This window comes from Mustelus asterias, chromosome 8 (genome assembly GCF_964213995.1).
Source record: "Mustelus asterias chromosome 8, sMusAst1.hap1.1, whole genome shotgun sequence".
NCBI lineage: Eukaryota > Metazoa > Chordata > Chondrichthyes > Carcharhiniformes > Triakidae > Mustelus > Mustelus asterias.
Genome location: NC_135808.1, coordinates 34,434,983 through 34,449,775, shown reverse-complemented (window position 1 = coordinate 34,449,775; position 14,793 = coordinate 34,434,983). Strand labels below are relative to the sequence as shown.

The 14,793-nt window shown below is 42.9% G+C and overlaps 1 protein-coding gene across 1 annotated transcript in view; it reads right to left on the bottom strand.

Moving 5' to 3' along the window:
• Positions 1–1,614: 1,614 nt before the first annotated feature.
• The window catches only part of LOC144497039 (H-2 class II histocompatibility antigen, E-S beta chain-like), a 28,365-nt gene continuing 15,186 nt past the window's right edge, over positions 1,615–14,793 (bottom strand). Inside the window, exons 5-6 of the mRNA XM_078217764.1 lie at positions 9,615–9,644; positions 1,615–2,158 (exon numbers count right to left, since the gene is read on the bottom strand). Coding sequence (XP_078073890.1) covers positions 2,133–2,158; positions 9,615–9,644 — 56 coding nt within the window. The 3' untranslated portion in view covers positions 1,615–2,132. The remainder of the gene's footprint in view (positions 2,159–9,614; positions 9,645–14,793) is intronic.

The window sequence follows — 14,793 nt, the reverse complement described above, 5'->3', positions numbered from 1 at the left end:
CATCCTCTCATGTCAACTATCCCCTCCACCTCAGAATCCTCCATGCCTCAATACAATCATCTAATTCTTGCAAACCCCAATGAATATAGGCCCAACCTGCTTAACATCTCCTCATAAGACAACCCCTTCAACTCAGGAATCAACTTAGTGAACCTTTCAGATTTGCTTCCAAGGTGAGTCTTTACTAAATAGAATTGTAACAAGACTCCTCTACCTTTATATTCCCTCCCCTTTGCAATGGAGGCCAAGATTCCAATTGTCTTCCTAATTCACCATACCTGTTGCTAACTTTGTGATTCATGTGCAAGAATACTCAGATCCCTCTATCACAGCAGTCGGTTTTATTCTGCATGCCAAAATGGACTTCACATTATATTCCATCTGCCGACTTTTTGCCCATTCAACTTATCAATGTTCTTTGCAGACTTTTTGCATCATCCTAAATTTGCTTTTATTCTCATTAAGTTTGCTGATACAGATTGTAAATAGTTGAAGCACCAGCATTGATCCCTGTGGCACTCCACAAATTGTAACCTGAACATGATCCATTTATCCTGTTAGCCAATCCTCTATCTGACATCATGAGCACCATCGTACCTTGTGCAGTAACTGTTAATCAAATGCTTTTGGAAATCCTAATACATTATATCTACGGATTCCCTTTTATCTACCCATTACATCTTCAAAGAACTCTAGTGAATGGCAGTCAGGTACATGTGTTTATTTCTACTACTCTTGCTGAGTGCTTGGGACCTCATCCTTTGTGACCCATAGTAGAGTTATGTTCACCTCAAGTGAGTTCAGCACAACTCTAACCACTTGATACCTTCAAAGATAGCTCAGTGACTGAGCCAGGACCCTCAATTCAAGCCTGCTCAGTAAAGCAATTCAGTCAGATTTTAAGTGCTCTCCCAGTAAAAGTTTCTTCCTTGTGATTAGTCAGATTGAACTGGAAACCAAGAGGCACTTCGTCAATTTGTATACTCAGCCAATACTTGCAGAAACTACCCAGGGACATTGATACAAATGCCCAGTTATTGTAACACCAATTCCCTAGATATGGATAGTTATTCTTTGACTGTCCAGTCATCTATTGGTACCTCTAATGAAACAGTGAGGACAATAAACCAACTGGGATTTATTTCCAGTCCAATCGGCACAGATCTAGTCTGAACAGAAAACTAATCAGTGCCCTTCCCAACCAGCACTGCTCCAGTCTGGCTCCCAGTGGTTGCTCTGGTAACCCAGTTATATTTACATTGAATCCAGCAGTGACCCTAAATTGAGTAAATTGCTTTGACTGGTGGTGAATGTAGTCTTGTGGCTATAAATCAAGGTGTGGTTAATAGTCTTACTGTGGGGTTTGGATATTACAGGATACCTGGTCTCTTTCCTGAGTTAATTCTGTACTGTGTGACATGGTTGTTAGAATGTGCACAGCAGGGAGGGGCTTATAACTAAAGCCAAGTGCACCAGCCCCTTACTGAGAGCAGAAAAGTGGAAGAGAATTTCTGCACTGCTCCAGTGATTTGATTGTGGAGTCCCCAAGGTAATTTATTGGGGAATGAAAAGCCCTTAAATTACTGCAGTGAGAGAGAGTAAAGCAGCAACAGCAGAAGTACAAATGATCTTTAATCAAATTGGTTCCACTATGACAGACAAATTCAAAGATTAAAATCAAAATCTGCATAAAATCATTTACAGATACTAAATTGGACTAGTAAATAATGTAGATTTCTAATCATTTACAACAAGGTTAAGGCTGAATGAACAGCAAAGATGCTAAAACAGGAAAGATTCAGACCTACATCCAGCACTGATCCCTGTATCACATCTCTGGGCGGGAGGGAGTTGGGAAGGTGTCACTCACTCATCAGGACTCAGGTTGACAGTAAGCTGTACACTGATTATATTCCAATTTAGTTGTGTATTTAACATGATAAACAAGCTGCAGTGTAAAAATATCCCATAACAGCAAAACATTAATTGCAAGTAATCAAAAGCCAAGGTCAAGCAGCATGAGCTGTAATCACTCTGGATTCTGAGTCAGGAAGAGTTAAAAAGGTGCATTTAAAGCTGCTTCATCCCGTCTGTCGTTCCAAAATCTCCAATCACATCCATGAGTGGGTCAGTTAACTGACAGCTGGACCCATCAGACCTGAAACAAAGATTCAGGGTTAGAAAGTACAGGGTCCATTTTGGTATAGAGCTCCAAACTGTACATGGTCAGCCTGCAGTTAGCTTCAATGGGCACTTGTTTGACAGACTGAGACAGTATAGCTCAACAATATATACAAGATTGGAAGCTTCTTTGGAATTTTATTGTACAACTGAAATGATCTCGGCTGTAAACACAGAGTCCTGACTTGCAAAATCATCACCATAGTTCCCATCATCGCCAAGTAACCTGCCTTATTTGTACATTTTTGCAGAGTTGGGACTGGTAGAAACAGGGTTGTACATGTATAAAGGGGTCTGAGTAGCCATTTTGGGTTAGGACACGCAGAGAAAGATGTGGATAGCAAAGGGGGGGTGGGGTGGGGGGGTAAAGGAGAGAACAGAGAGGGAGGGGAGGAGAGGGGGGCCAGGGGGAGGAGAGGGAGGGAGATGGCGAGAAAGAGGAGGCAGCGGGGGGGGGGGGAAGGAAGAGGGGGGAGGAGGCTGGGGCAGGGGGGAGGGGAGGAGGTGGTGGCCGGGGGGTGGGGGAAAGAGTACTGTTCACGGAGAGGTGCTGAGAGTTGTTTTCAATGTTCTTAGCAGTTGTCACTTCAAGGAGGATGTGAGAAGTCTGTTCAATTGTTAGTTACACTTTCTTCATTTACTGTTCAGTGACATTTTGCTTTCTAATCTTTGACTTGTTACCTTTTTAATGGTTAATAAACTGAATGAGTCATTTAAGGTGTTCTTTCTTGCCATTACAGTTAAGTCTCGATAACCTGGTGTGATTTACAATTGGGAGGTTATTGCAAACAAGTGAACTTCATAAATCTTAGTTCAGGTAAATAAAATGGTTATCAAGTGGCAGAGATGTGACGAAGATTGAGCACTTTAGTGATAACAGCTAATGCTGCAAGTTTGGAAACAGCTAACTGACAATAAGACCTTAAAATGAAGCAAGCACAACTGTTCTATTTTGTCTTAGTACCAAGTTAATCTAGACCATTAATCTGGGAAAGTTTATGTTCCAAATGCTTATTTAAAACTGACAAAGTTTATTCAAGGAAGTGGTTGATTTTATTCAATCCAAGGTTAACAGTAAGATATGGAAGTCATGAAAATGTATGGATCATTTAGCTTATAGGGCATATCATTGTGCTGTCTGAAGTGATGTTATTAAAAACAAAACAGATTCTTTGAGCTTAAGAAAAAGATGAGACCACCATTCTAAACAGATAGCAGAGAGAAATCCAGTTAAAGCAGCTGGAACAAGACAGAACAGAGTTTTGTTACAACAGCAGGGCTACATCATTGCCTCAGCTAGAGAGAGAGAGTTGTGAAAGCAGAAGATAAGCAGAGACTTCCACAAGTGGAGGAAGGACATGTCTCAAATCGGAGTCTCACATTTCCAGTTTTAGGGAGTGTTTGATGGGAGCAAGTGTGAGCGAGTGGAGATGGACTATTCTCATGCAAGTATTATTTCAGACAGATTAGCGGTGATTGAATTAGGTGGCTTGAGGGAATGTGTCAGATTCCCATTCTTCACTCCTTTTGGTAAGGGAGCCAGAAGGAATAGAATTAGGGGGAAATAGAATTTGTAAAAAGGCATTTTGCAGACTTTAATCAAGATGATTCAGAATTTGATGAGTTAAGGAAAAGTACAGTTGCTTCTGCAGTTAGAAAGGGAGCAACTGTTGTCAGTGTGCCCCCAAAACCAGAAACAGAATCCAACTCTGGATGAAGTGAGATGAGCTTTGTTTCTCCCTCAAACAGAAGTCTGAACAATCTCCATCCACCACCACTCTCCTGACTGGCCAAACTGGTGTTCTCAACAATTTCTCCTTGAACTCATCTCACTTCCTCTAAATAAAAGGTGTGGCTATGGGCACCTACATGGGTCCTAGTTATGCCCATCGCTTTATGGGTTGTGTAACATTCCCTGTTCTAGTCCTACTCCAGCCCCCTCCCACAACTCCTTTATCTGTACACCAATGACTATTGCAGTGCTGCTTCATGCTCATCTGGACCTGGAAATTTTAAAATTAATTTTCACTGCTTTATCACCATCACATGGTCCATCTCTGACACTTCCCTTCCTTGACTTCCATTTCTGGTGATACCATCTATCAGTATCCATTACAAGCTCACCAATTCCCACAGCTGCCTTGACTACAGCTCTTCACACCCCTCATCCTGCAAGGACTCCATTCTATTCACCCAGTTCCTTCAGCTCTGCTGCATCTGTTTGGATGATGCCACTGCTCATAAATTGGTCTTTAATTTGTTGTTTTCCAGCCACTGTGGTGGACAGGGCTCTCAACTGCATCCAACCCATTCCCTGGGCCACTGTTCTCACCCCCTCCCCGACAAGGATTGGGTCCTCCAGTCCTCAGTTTTTAACCCCACCAGCCTCCTTTCCCTCTTCCCCCCCAAAAAAAAAAAATCAGCATCACCCTCCTCCATCACACCCAACACACCCCCCCCCCACACAAATCATAGAAGGTGCAACACCCTTTACTTTCTCCCAGATTCTAAACACCCTTTTCAGGTGAAGCAGTACTTCAAGTGCATCTTCTTCAATCTGGTTTATTGCATTCGCTGCTCTGATGTTGAGTAAATCACATTGGGAGGGGCCAAATGCAGACTGGGTGACCACTTTACTGAACACCTTTGGTCTGTCTTTCACTTATAAATCTCGCTTTCCATCTCCCGGTCCCTACCCCACTAAGGTCAACTGGCTGCATTCCTACACTCCATTTACACATTGATCTTTAGCACCATTCTTAGCCTTTATCACCACGATTTACATTCCCTTTATCTATGCCATTCCTATCTATTATAGCACCCCCCCCATAGTATAAATCTGGTCTGATTTTCCTCATCTTCAACTGATGAAGGGTCATCCAGACTCAACATTGGCTTTATCCTCTCCCCACAGATGCTGTCAGACCTGCTGAGATTTTCCAACATTTTTTGTTCTAGATTCCTGCATCTGTAGTATTTTGCTTTTCTATTTCTATTTGCGTTCGAGTCCCAGCAAATTAGTTTTCTTTAATGCTAATGAGTTTGTTGTGTTTAATTCCCTCGGGAAACATTGTAGAAACTGGAATGGGAGAGAATGGTATAATATTTAAAGAAAGAGTTAAATTTGGTGCAAGTTACATAGGGTTATGCAAATGAGTAAATACTAGGTGGTTCAGCTCTAACAGAGTAGGGAGTTGATTTAGAAAAATCTCCAGTCTTTTTAAATGCAACTTCTTACAAATTTAGTTATAAGGGGAGGTTGATCCCTCAGAGCTAACACCTAACCCCCTCAAAGGAGAGTACCTCACTTTATAATCTGTTAAGTGTGAGAAATAGTACAACATGCTCTTCAATGACTGGTCAAATCAAAATAACCACTTGAGACTCAAGTAACACTGACCAGGTTAACTAAACTATTAACAAACCAAATAAAACACTATTCTAATAGAATGCTGTTATCTAATTCCTACTAGTCACTCAAAATACAACCAGATTTTATCTTGGAATATTCTGTCTTCTTTGCTATCTTCATTATGGAGTTAAGGCTCTCTTGAGATGAGCTGTGGCAGAGGCAGTTGCTAGCTGTCTCTTATACCCCTGATGACATGCCAATATCCCCACAATAGGGTTGGTTCTCAGATTACCAAAACAAATTCAAATCTGATAGGCTGTTGTTAGCCAAGTGCCCAGTTTAAACTGATTGGGCTAAATTCAAAACAGCCTGGCCTTGCGATACAATGTTTCAGTCTGTGTACTGCATGCACCCACTATTAAACTACCTTTTAAAAAGGGACCACACTGCTTTCCATTCTAGCATTTTACAATCACCAAGTTCTAACATTCTACTCAACTTAGCAACAAGTTGCAGTAAGGTTTTGACAGGTTTTAACAGAGTGTCTGTTAACTCTAGGCTCCTGAGTCAAAGGATTTTTCTTTTACAAACAAGGTCCCTATAGATGCAATCCAATGTCAGGAATGAGATATTAAAGTTATAAGTTAAGACAATAAAGTGTAAACACCATTAAGTATTTTTTAATTTAAGAACACCATTTCTTTGAGAAAGATAAACTAGAGAAAAGGGAAACCTGTTGGCTCCAAAACAATTCATTTGAATAATTTGGAATGCAAAATGTCTGGTGTAAGAAATAGAAATGCCATCTAAAAATCATCAAAATATGCTGATGTCTAGAGACATATTTGATTTTGGTTTTAAAGGTAGGATGATATTTTATTGAACTGTAAAGTTTCTCCAGGGTTCAAGCAAGATTAGGTGGTAACTATTGCATGTTTAAAAACAATCAAACGGGAATTTGAATTCAATGCAATTTGTTTTAATGTACATTCTAATGAAAAAGTGTAGATAAGACTAGGGCTGGAATTTTCTGGCTGCTCATGCCAGCAGGCTCCAGTCCTGCTGATGGCACACCCCCACTGCAGGCTTCCCAGTAGCATGGGATGGAATCAATGGGAAATTCATTGACAGTGGTGGGACCAGAAGATCCTGCCATTGGCAAGCTGTACTGAGAAACATGCGGCTGAGGTTGGAGAATCCCACCCTAGTTAAACTAACAAATTCCTCTTGGCGGTATTAGTGTCCTTGCCTTGGACTTAAAAAAAGGAATGCTATAGTCTGGCCGCTACCTGAAACATCAGGACTATATATGGAGAGATGAGCAAAGGCTTCAAAGATCAGCCAAGTCTAGAATATGTTGGCATGATATTGAGATGCTGCACAAGTGTTGTGAAGTAGCCAACAGAATACATGGGAAGTCAGCTGGTTCAAAGTTCAGGAGATAGTCAAATTGAAAAAACAGGTCTCGGTCATGTATAGCTACTTCAAGCAGCATGAAATGGTGAACAGAAGGAGACAACATCCTTAAATCAGAGGCATGACATGTACTTTGACTCTGAGCAGTATTTGTTTTAAAGTCAGCTTCTTTACAAAGTGTTATAAACGTAACCAATAGTAACATGCTGAGGGACCAGCTGATCTGGTATATATAGAAAGCAGATGGGGATTGTGGGGAAGTTGTGCGGCCCACAGGTGTGGCCTGAGTTTTGGTGTAATGAAGTTTCTTTATTAAATCTTCATCTTTGGTTCACTTTGAGAAGTTAGTTCTTTTATTGCTCGCAACTGAAGTATCAATACTGCCAGATGAACAAAGTTTAATGAATTTTGGATTGGGACAAGTGAAGGTTAGGAAGTAATGTGGAGTATGAAATTGGTAACAGCTTTAAAGAGAACGAGAGGATCTTAAGTTTTGGCAGTCATGACATGAAATTGGTAATCCTTTCTGTAAAAAAATGTTATTGATGAGGTAATCTGTAGGTGGGGGCAATTACTACAGATGGATAGTGGCCAAGGGTCACATTTCACCCAGAACCATTTTCACTTAAATTTCTTGGAATTACACAAGCTTTATATCAATCACCATCCATAGGTTTCTGAAGTGATGGAGTAAGGGAAGAGAACTAATTGAAGAGTAGTGTACAGATCACTCCAATCTGGGCTAACATGTTACCACCATGAAAGGCAAAAGTGAAGACAGAAAATAAATGGTACTGCATTAGTTAATTAAAAACTGAAGAGTAAATACTGCACTGTTTACAGATGTCCTGATTCTCCACATTCTGCCTGAACTTTTCCTCAAGGATCAACATCTAGCCAGGGATGGACGCCCCTGAACCAATGCAAGACTGACTAGATGAATTTTGGCAATTTCGCTGGATGTTATATAACTATGATGTGACTACATGCTAACTGTTTTTAATGCAAGTGAACACCCCTGGTTAAGACCCATTTCCACCATCTTTGTGCTCATACAAATGATAACCACAATTGTTCTGTTCATCCTTTGTTACTCAAGTCTTCACAGGAGGCTACAAATTCAGTTGATTTGGGCTAGAAGTCAATTCTGAGGCCCAAGTGAAACCCACAAGGTAAACTGGATAGTGAGGGATCAAATATTGAGTATTATTTCACCTTCAACCTGGGGACTGTTGGTAGTTTTAATGTGATCATTTTGCAGTTTGAATCATTAGGTTCTTAAACATTTTCTGCTAAAATTGATGGAAGCCATTTTAATAAAAACTAACCAATGTTACTGGAAACCAGACAGATAAGTCAAGTAGACAACTTAATTGCAGGAATTAAAGAATAAGTAATTCATTAGACATGTTTAGAAAGCCTGGAAGTGTTATTTGGAACAAATGTTTATAACTTATAATTAAACTTGACTATTAATACAGACTCTGAAAATGCAGTGAAAATGAGATTGTAGCCTCAGAAGCACACAAAGATAACCTGTGTTAACCTTGAGGGGGAGCAGATGAATAGCTGAGGGACCTCAACTCAGAATGACAGTCACGTTAGCCAATTATTGGCCACAACTCAAGAATCCTCACTGTGCAGGAGGAGGCCATTCAGCCCAAGTCTGCACCAACTCAGTATCTTCTCCAGGCCCACCCCCTGCTCTATCCCCATAACCCCACACATTTGGCTAATCCCCCTAACCTACACATTTTAGGACACTAAGGGGCAACTTAGCATAGCTAATCCACTTAACCTGCTCATCTTTGCATTGTAGGAGGAGGCAACCCATGGAGAACATGCAAATTCCACACAGACAGACACCCAAGGCTGGAATTGAACCCAGGTCCCTGGTGCTGTGAGGTAGCAGTGCTAACTACTGCCACCATACCAGTCAAACTGCTCTACCACTGAGATTTACCCCCTCAGTCTAGTTCACAATAAGCATTGTCTTTAAACTACATGTATAATTAGTTAAAAACCAACAGGATAATTTTTATTTCATTGACAGGTTATAGGATTCTGAAGTCATTTTTTGTAAGGAAGAGGGAGAGAGATGTAAAGACAAAGATGTGTAGTGATGGGGATGTTAGGGACAGAGGAAGAGGGGCAGAGGAGGTGGGAAGAGTGATGTTTATGGAATGATGACAGCTGTTTTCAATGCTGTCAATTCAGGATTTGCTCTGAGAAGCATGGTGAGAAGTCTGTTCAATTGTTAAAGCTTTCTTCTTAGTTTAATTACTGCTGCTAATTGACACTTTGCTTTTTATCTGTGACTGGTTACCTTTTTAATGGTAAATAAACTTTGAATTCACCATTTAAAGTGTTCTCTCGTCATGGTTATGTTTCCTGAACCTGATCTGATTTATGATTGGTGGGGTTATTGTAAACAAGTGAACCCCATAAATCTGGAGATAAAAAACTAAAACTGGCTTTGAAAACTCAAGAGCTCGGGACATTCTGAATCCAATTCCAAATCAGCGCAGAGGAAGCTTTACTTTGTCTAAACTGCTGTATCTGAGCTGGATAATTCTATGATAGAAAATGTTATAATTGTCAGAACTAATTCTTTGTTTGAAGAATCCACACCAGATCTGAAAACATTATTTGCTGAAATACTTACGTGGGCCGTGATTGCTGGAATCCAGGATGGCTGGAAGAGAAAACAAACCTGGTTAGTTCACCAAGTCAGAAGGTTGTGGGTTTAATCTTATTCCAGGACGAGCAGAGATTAGTGCATGGTGAAAAACAGGGCAGCCATTCCTTGGTTTTGACCAATATTTAACCATCTTGTCATCATTGCATTGCCCATCTGGGACCATTTGTATTTAGAAATAGTTTGTCCGGTTTCAGAGTCAGGTTTACAGCATGGAAACAGGCCCTTTGGCCCAACTTGTCCATTCCACCCCTTTTGAAACCCCGAAGCTAGTCCCAATTGCCTGCATTTGGCCCATATCCCTCTATACCCATCTTACTCATGTAACTGTCTAAACACAAAGACAAAATTGTACCCACCTCTGGAAGCTTGTTCCAGATACTCACCACCCTCTGGACACTTGTATCTCTTCCCCGTCATCTTAAACCTATGCCTTCTAGTTTTAGACTCCCCTACCTTCGAGAAAAATATTGACTATCTAGCTGATCTATGCCCCTCATTATTTTATAGACCTCCAAGATCACCCCTAAGCCTCCATTAACTGAGTAAGCCCTGTCCTGGTTCCATCGGCCAAAATGCATCACCTTGCATTTCTCTAAATTAAACTCCATCTGCCATTTGTCAGCCCACTGGCCCAATTGATCAAGATTCCATTGCAATCCTAGATAACCTTCTTCACTGTCCACTATGCCACCAATCTTGGTGTCATCTCCAAACTTACTAACCATGTCTCCTAAACTCTCATCCAAATCATTAATATAAAATGACAAACAACAGTGGACCCGAGGCATACCACTGGTCACAGGCCTCCAATTTGAAAAACAATCCTCTACAACCACACTGGCTTCTGTCATAAAGCCAATTTTGTATCCATTTGGCTAATTCACCCTGGATCCCATGAGGTTTAATCTTATGCAACAACCTACCATGTGGTACCTTGTCAAAGGCCTTGCTAAAGTCCATGTAGACAACATCAACTGCACTGCCCTCATTTACCTTCTTGGTTACCCCTTCAAAAAGCTCAAATTTGATACATGATTTTACACAAAAACCACACTGACTGTCCCTAATCAATCCTTGCATCTCTAAATGCCTGTAGATCCTGTCTCAAAATATCTAACTTACCCACTACAGAGGAGACTCACCAGCTTGTAGTTCCCAGGCTTTTCCCTGCAGCCCTGAAAGGCACAACATTTGCCACCCTTCAATCGTCAGGCACCTTGCCATTGTTCCACAGGAGCAGGCTGAGGGTAAGGGAGCTTGTGTGTGCACTAATTTATTTAATTATTTTTCAGTTAAAATAGTGAAAAAAAGAGGTTTTTTTTCTAAACAGGAAATAGGCCCAGCAGCAGCCTGGGAAGATTTAGGAGGGTTTAAAAGTAGGCTGCACCTTTGAGCGGGCAGCGGAGTGAGCAGGGGACAGAGTGAGAGCTAAAAGGGCTTTGGCTCACAGGGCTAAGGCGACGAAGGTTGTTTGTTTGTTTTTCTTCGGTTACACCCCCTTTTTGTTTTATCCCAAAAACTAAAAAGGACATGGCTGGTATAAGTGGGAGGCCAGTATACTGCATTCGGTGTGGGATGTGGGAGTTCCTGGAGACAACTTGCCTCCCGGAAGTCCATATCTGTGCCAGATGTGTGGAACTGCATCTCCTGAAGGATCGTGTAAGGGAGCTGGAGCTGAGGCTCGATGAACTCAGTTTAGTTAGGGAAAATGAGAGAGTAATAGATAAAAGTTATAGTCAGGTAGTGACACCAGGGTCTCGGAAGGACAACACATGGGTCACGGTTAGGAGGGGTAATAGTCAGAAGGGTGATGTGCCAGAAAATACCCCAGTGGCAGTCTCCCATAAGAGAAAGGGATGGGCAACAGATGGGAGAAGGGAAGGGAGTGAGCAGTCTGTGGAGGGATCCCCTGTGGTTGTCCACCTCCAAAATAGGTATCTTGTTTTGGATTCTGTGGAGGGGGATGACCCTCCAGGGGTAAGCCACGAGGACCAGATCGCCTCCACGGAGACAGGCTCAGGGGTCCGGAAGGGAAAGAAGGGGTTTAGGAGAGCGATAGTTGTGGGGGACGCAATAGTTAGAGGCACGGACAGGCGCTTCTGTGGGACTGAACGAGAATCCAGGATGGTAGTCTGCCTCCCTGGTGCCAGGGTACTGGATGTCTCCGAGAGGGTAGGAAGCATATTTAAAAAGGAAGGTAGTCAAACGGATGTGATTGTACACATTGGTGGAAATGATGTAGGTAGGAAGAGCAGGGGGGTCATACAAGAGAAATTCAGGGAGTTGGGGGCTAGGCTAAAAAGTAAGACCTCCAGGGTAGCAATCTCTGGACTGCTCCCGGTGCCTAGTGCAAGTGAGGCTCGGAACAGGGAGATTCTACAGTTGAACGCGTGGCTAAAGGACTGGTGCAAGAGGGAGGGTTTTAAATTCATAGATAACTGGGAAATCTTCAAGTCAGGATGGCAACTGTACAGAAAGGATGGGTTACACCTTAACTGGAAGGGAGCAAATATCCTGGCTGGGAGTTTTGCTAGAGTGTTTCGGCAGGATTTAAACTAGTGTGGCAGGGGGGTGGGGAACAAAACAGGAGGTCAGTAAATACTGAGGCTGGGGTCGAGCTGGGGGCCAGGGCAAGGCTAGCTAAGAAGAGGAGCACTCTGGAGGAGGAGGACCTGACTGGGCCTGGAGGTCTGGAGTGCATCTGCTTCAATGCGAGGAGCGTAACGGGTAAAACAGACGAACTTAGGGCCTTAATGCTTGTGCGGAATTTGGATGTGGTTGCAGTGACGGAAACTTGGTTAAAAGAAGGACAGGACTGGCAGCTGAATATTCCGGGGTATAAGTGTTTTAGGCGAGACAGAGGAGGGGCTAAAAAAGGTGGGGGAGTAGCGATATTAGTTAAGGAGCATATTACTGCGGTGCAGAGGGTAGACAACTTAGAGGGGTCATGTACTGAGTCGCTGTGGGTGGAACTCAGAAACAGGAAGGGTGCAGTCACTATGCTGGGGGTGTACTACAGACCACCCAACAGCCCACGGGAAGTGGAGGAAAGGATATGTCAGGAGATTCTGGATAGGTGCAGAAAAAATAGGGTTGTTGTAGTGGGGGACTTTAATTTCCCTGGCACAGACTGGAAAGTGCTTAGAGCTGGGGGACCGGATGGGGAGGAATTTGTAAAATGCGTACTGGAAGGTTCTTTGGAACAGTATGTAGATAGCCCGACTAGAGAGGGGGCTATACTGGATCTAGTTCTGGGAAATGAGCCCGGTCAGGTCGTCAAAGTTTCAGTAGGGGAACATGTGGCAAATAGTGACCACAACTGTTAACTTTAGGATAGTAATGGACAAGGATGAGTGCTGTCCTACGGGCAGGGTGCTAAATTGGGGGAAGGCTGACTATAGCCGGATTAGGCAGGAATTGGTGGATGTTGATTGGGAGAGGATGTTCGAGGGTAAGTCCACGTCTGGCATGTGGGAGTCTTTTAAGGAACTATTGATAAGGCTGCAGGATAGGCATGTGCCTGTAAAAAGGAAAGGTAGGATTCGAGAGCCGTGGATAACCAGGGAAATTGAGGATCTGATTAAAATGAAAAGGGAGGCGTACGTTAAGTCCAGGCAACTGAAAACAGATGGAGCTCTGGAGGAATACAGAGAGAGTAGGAAAGATCTCAAACGGGGAGTTAGAAGGGCAAAAAGAGGTCACGAGATGTTCTTGGCAGGCAGGATCAAGGAGAATCCTAAGGCATTCTATTCATACGTTAGGAACAAAAGAGTTGTCAGGGAGAAAATCGGACCTCTCAGGGACAAAGGAGGGGAATTATGCTTAGACCCCAAGGGGAGATCCTAAATGAATACTTTGCATCGGTATTCACGAAGGAGAGGGGCGTGTTAACCGGGAGTGTCTCGGAGGGAGGTGTTGACCCGTTAGAGAAAATCTCCATTACAAGAGAGGAAGTGTTAGGTTTTTTAGGGAACATTAAAACTGACAAAGCCCCAGGGCCTGATGGCATCTATCCTCGACTGCTCAGGGAGACGAGAGGTGAAATTGCTGGGCCTCTGACAGAAATCTTTGTCGCTTCTTTGGACACGGGTGAGGTCCCTGAGGATTGGATGATAGCAAATGTGGTCCCGTTGTTTAAGGGTAGCAGGGATAACCCAGGAAATTATAGGCCGGTGAGCTTGACGTCCGTGGTAGGGAAGTTGTTGGAGAGGATTCTTAGAGACAGGATGTATGTGCATTTAGAACGGAACAATCTCATTAGTGACAGACAGCATGGTTTTGTAAGAGGGAGGTCGTGCCTTACAAATTTGGTGGAGTTTTTTGAGGAAGTGACAAAAACGGTTGATGAAGGGCCGTGGATGTCGTCTATATGGATTTCAGTAAGGCATTTGACAAAGTCCCACATGGCAGGTTGGTTAAGAAGGTTAAGGCTCATGGGATACAAGGAGAAGTGGCTAGATGGGTGGAGAACTGGCTTGGCCATAGGAGACAGAGGGTAGTGGTCGAAGGGTCTTTTTCCGGCTGGAGGTCTGTGACCAGTGGTGTTCCACAGGGCTCTGTACTGGGACCTCTGCTATTTGTGATATATATATAAATGATTTGGAAGAAGGTGTAACTGGTGTAATCAGCAAGTTTGCGGATGACACGAAGATGGCTGGAATTGCAGATAGCGAAGAGCATTGTCGGGCAATACAGCAGGATATAGATAGGCTGGAAAATTGGGCGGAGAGGTGGCAGATGGAATTTAATCTGGATAAATGCGAAGTGATGCATTTTGGAAGAAATAATGTAGGGAGGAGTTATACAATAAATGGCAGAGTCATCAGGAGTATAGAAACACAGAGGGACCTAGGTGTGCAAGTCTACAAATCCTTGAAGGTGGCAACACAGGTGGAGAAGGTGGTGAAGGCAGCATATGGTATGCTTGCCTTTATAGGATGGGGTATAGAGTATAAAAGCTGGAGTCTGATGATGCAGTTGTATAGAACACTGGTTAGGCCACATTTGGAGTACTGCGTCCAGTTCTGGTCACCGCACTACCAGAAGGACATGGAGGCATTGGAGAGAGTGCAGAGAAGGTTTACCAGGATGTTGCCTGGTATGGAGGGTCTTAGCTATGAGGAGAGATTGGGTAGACTGGGGT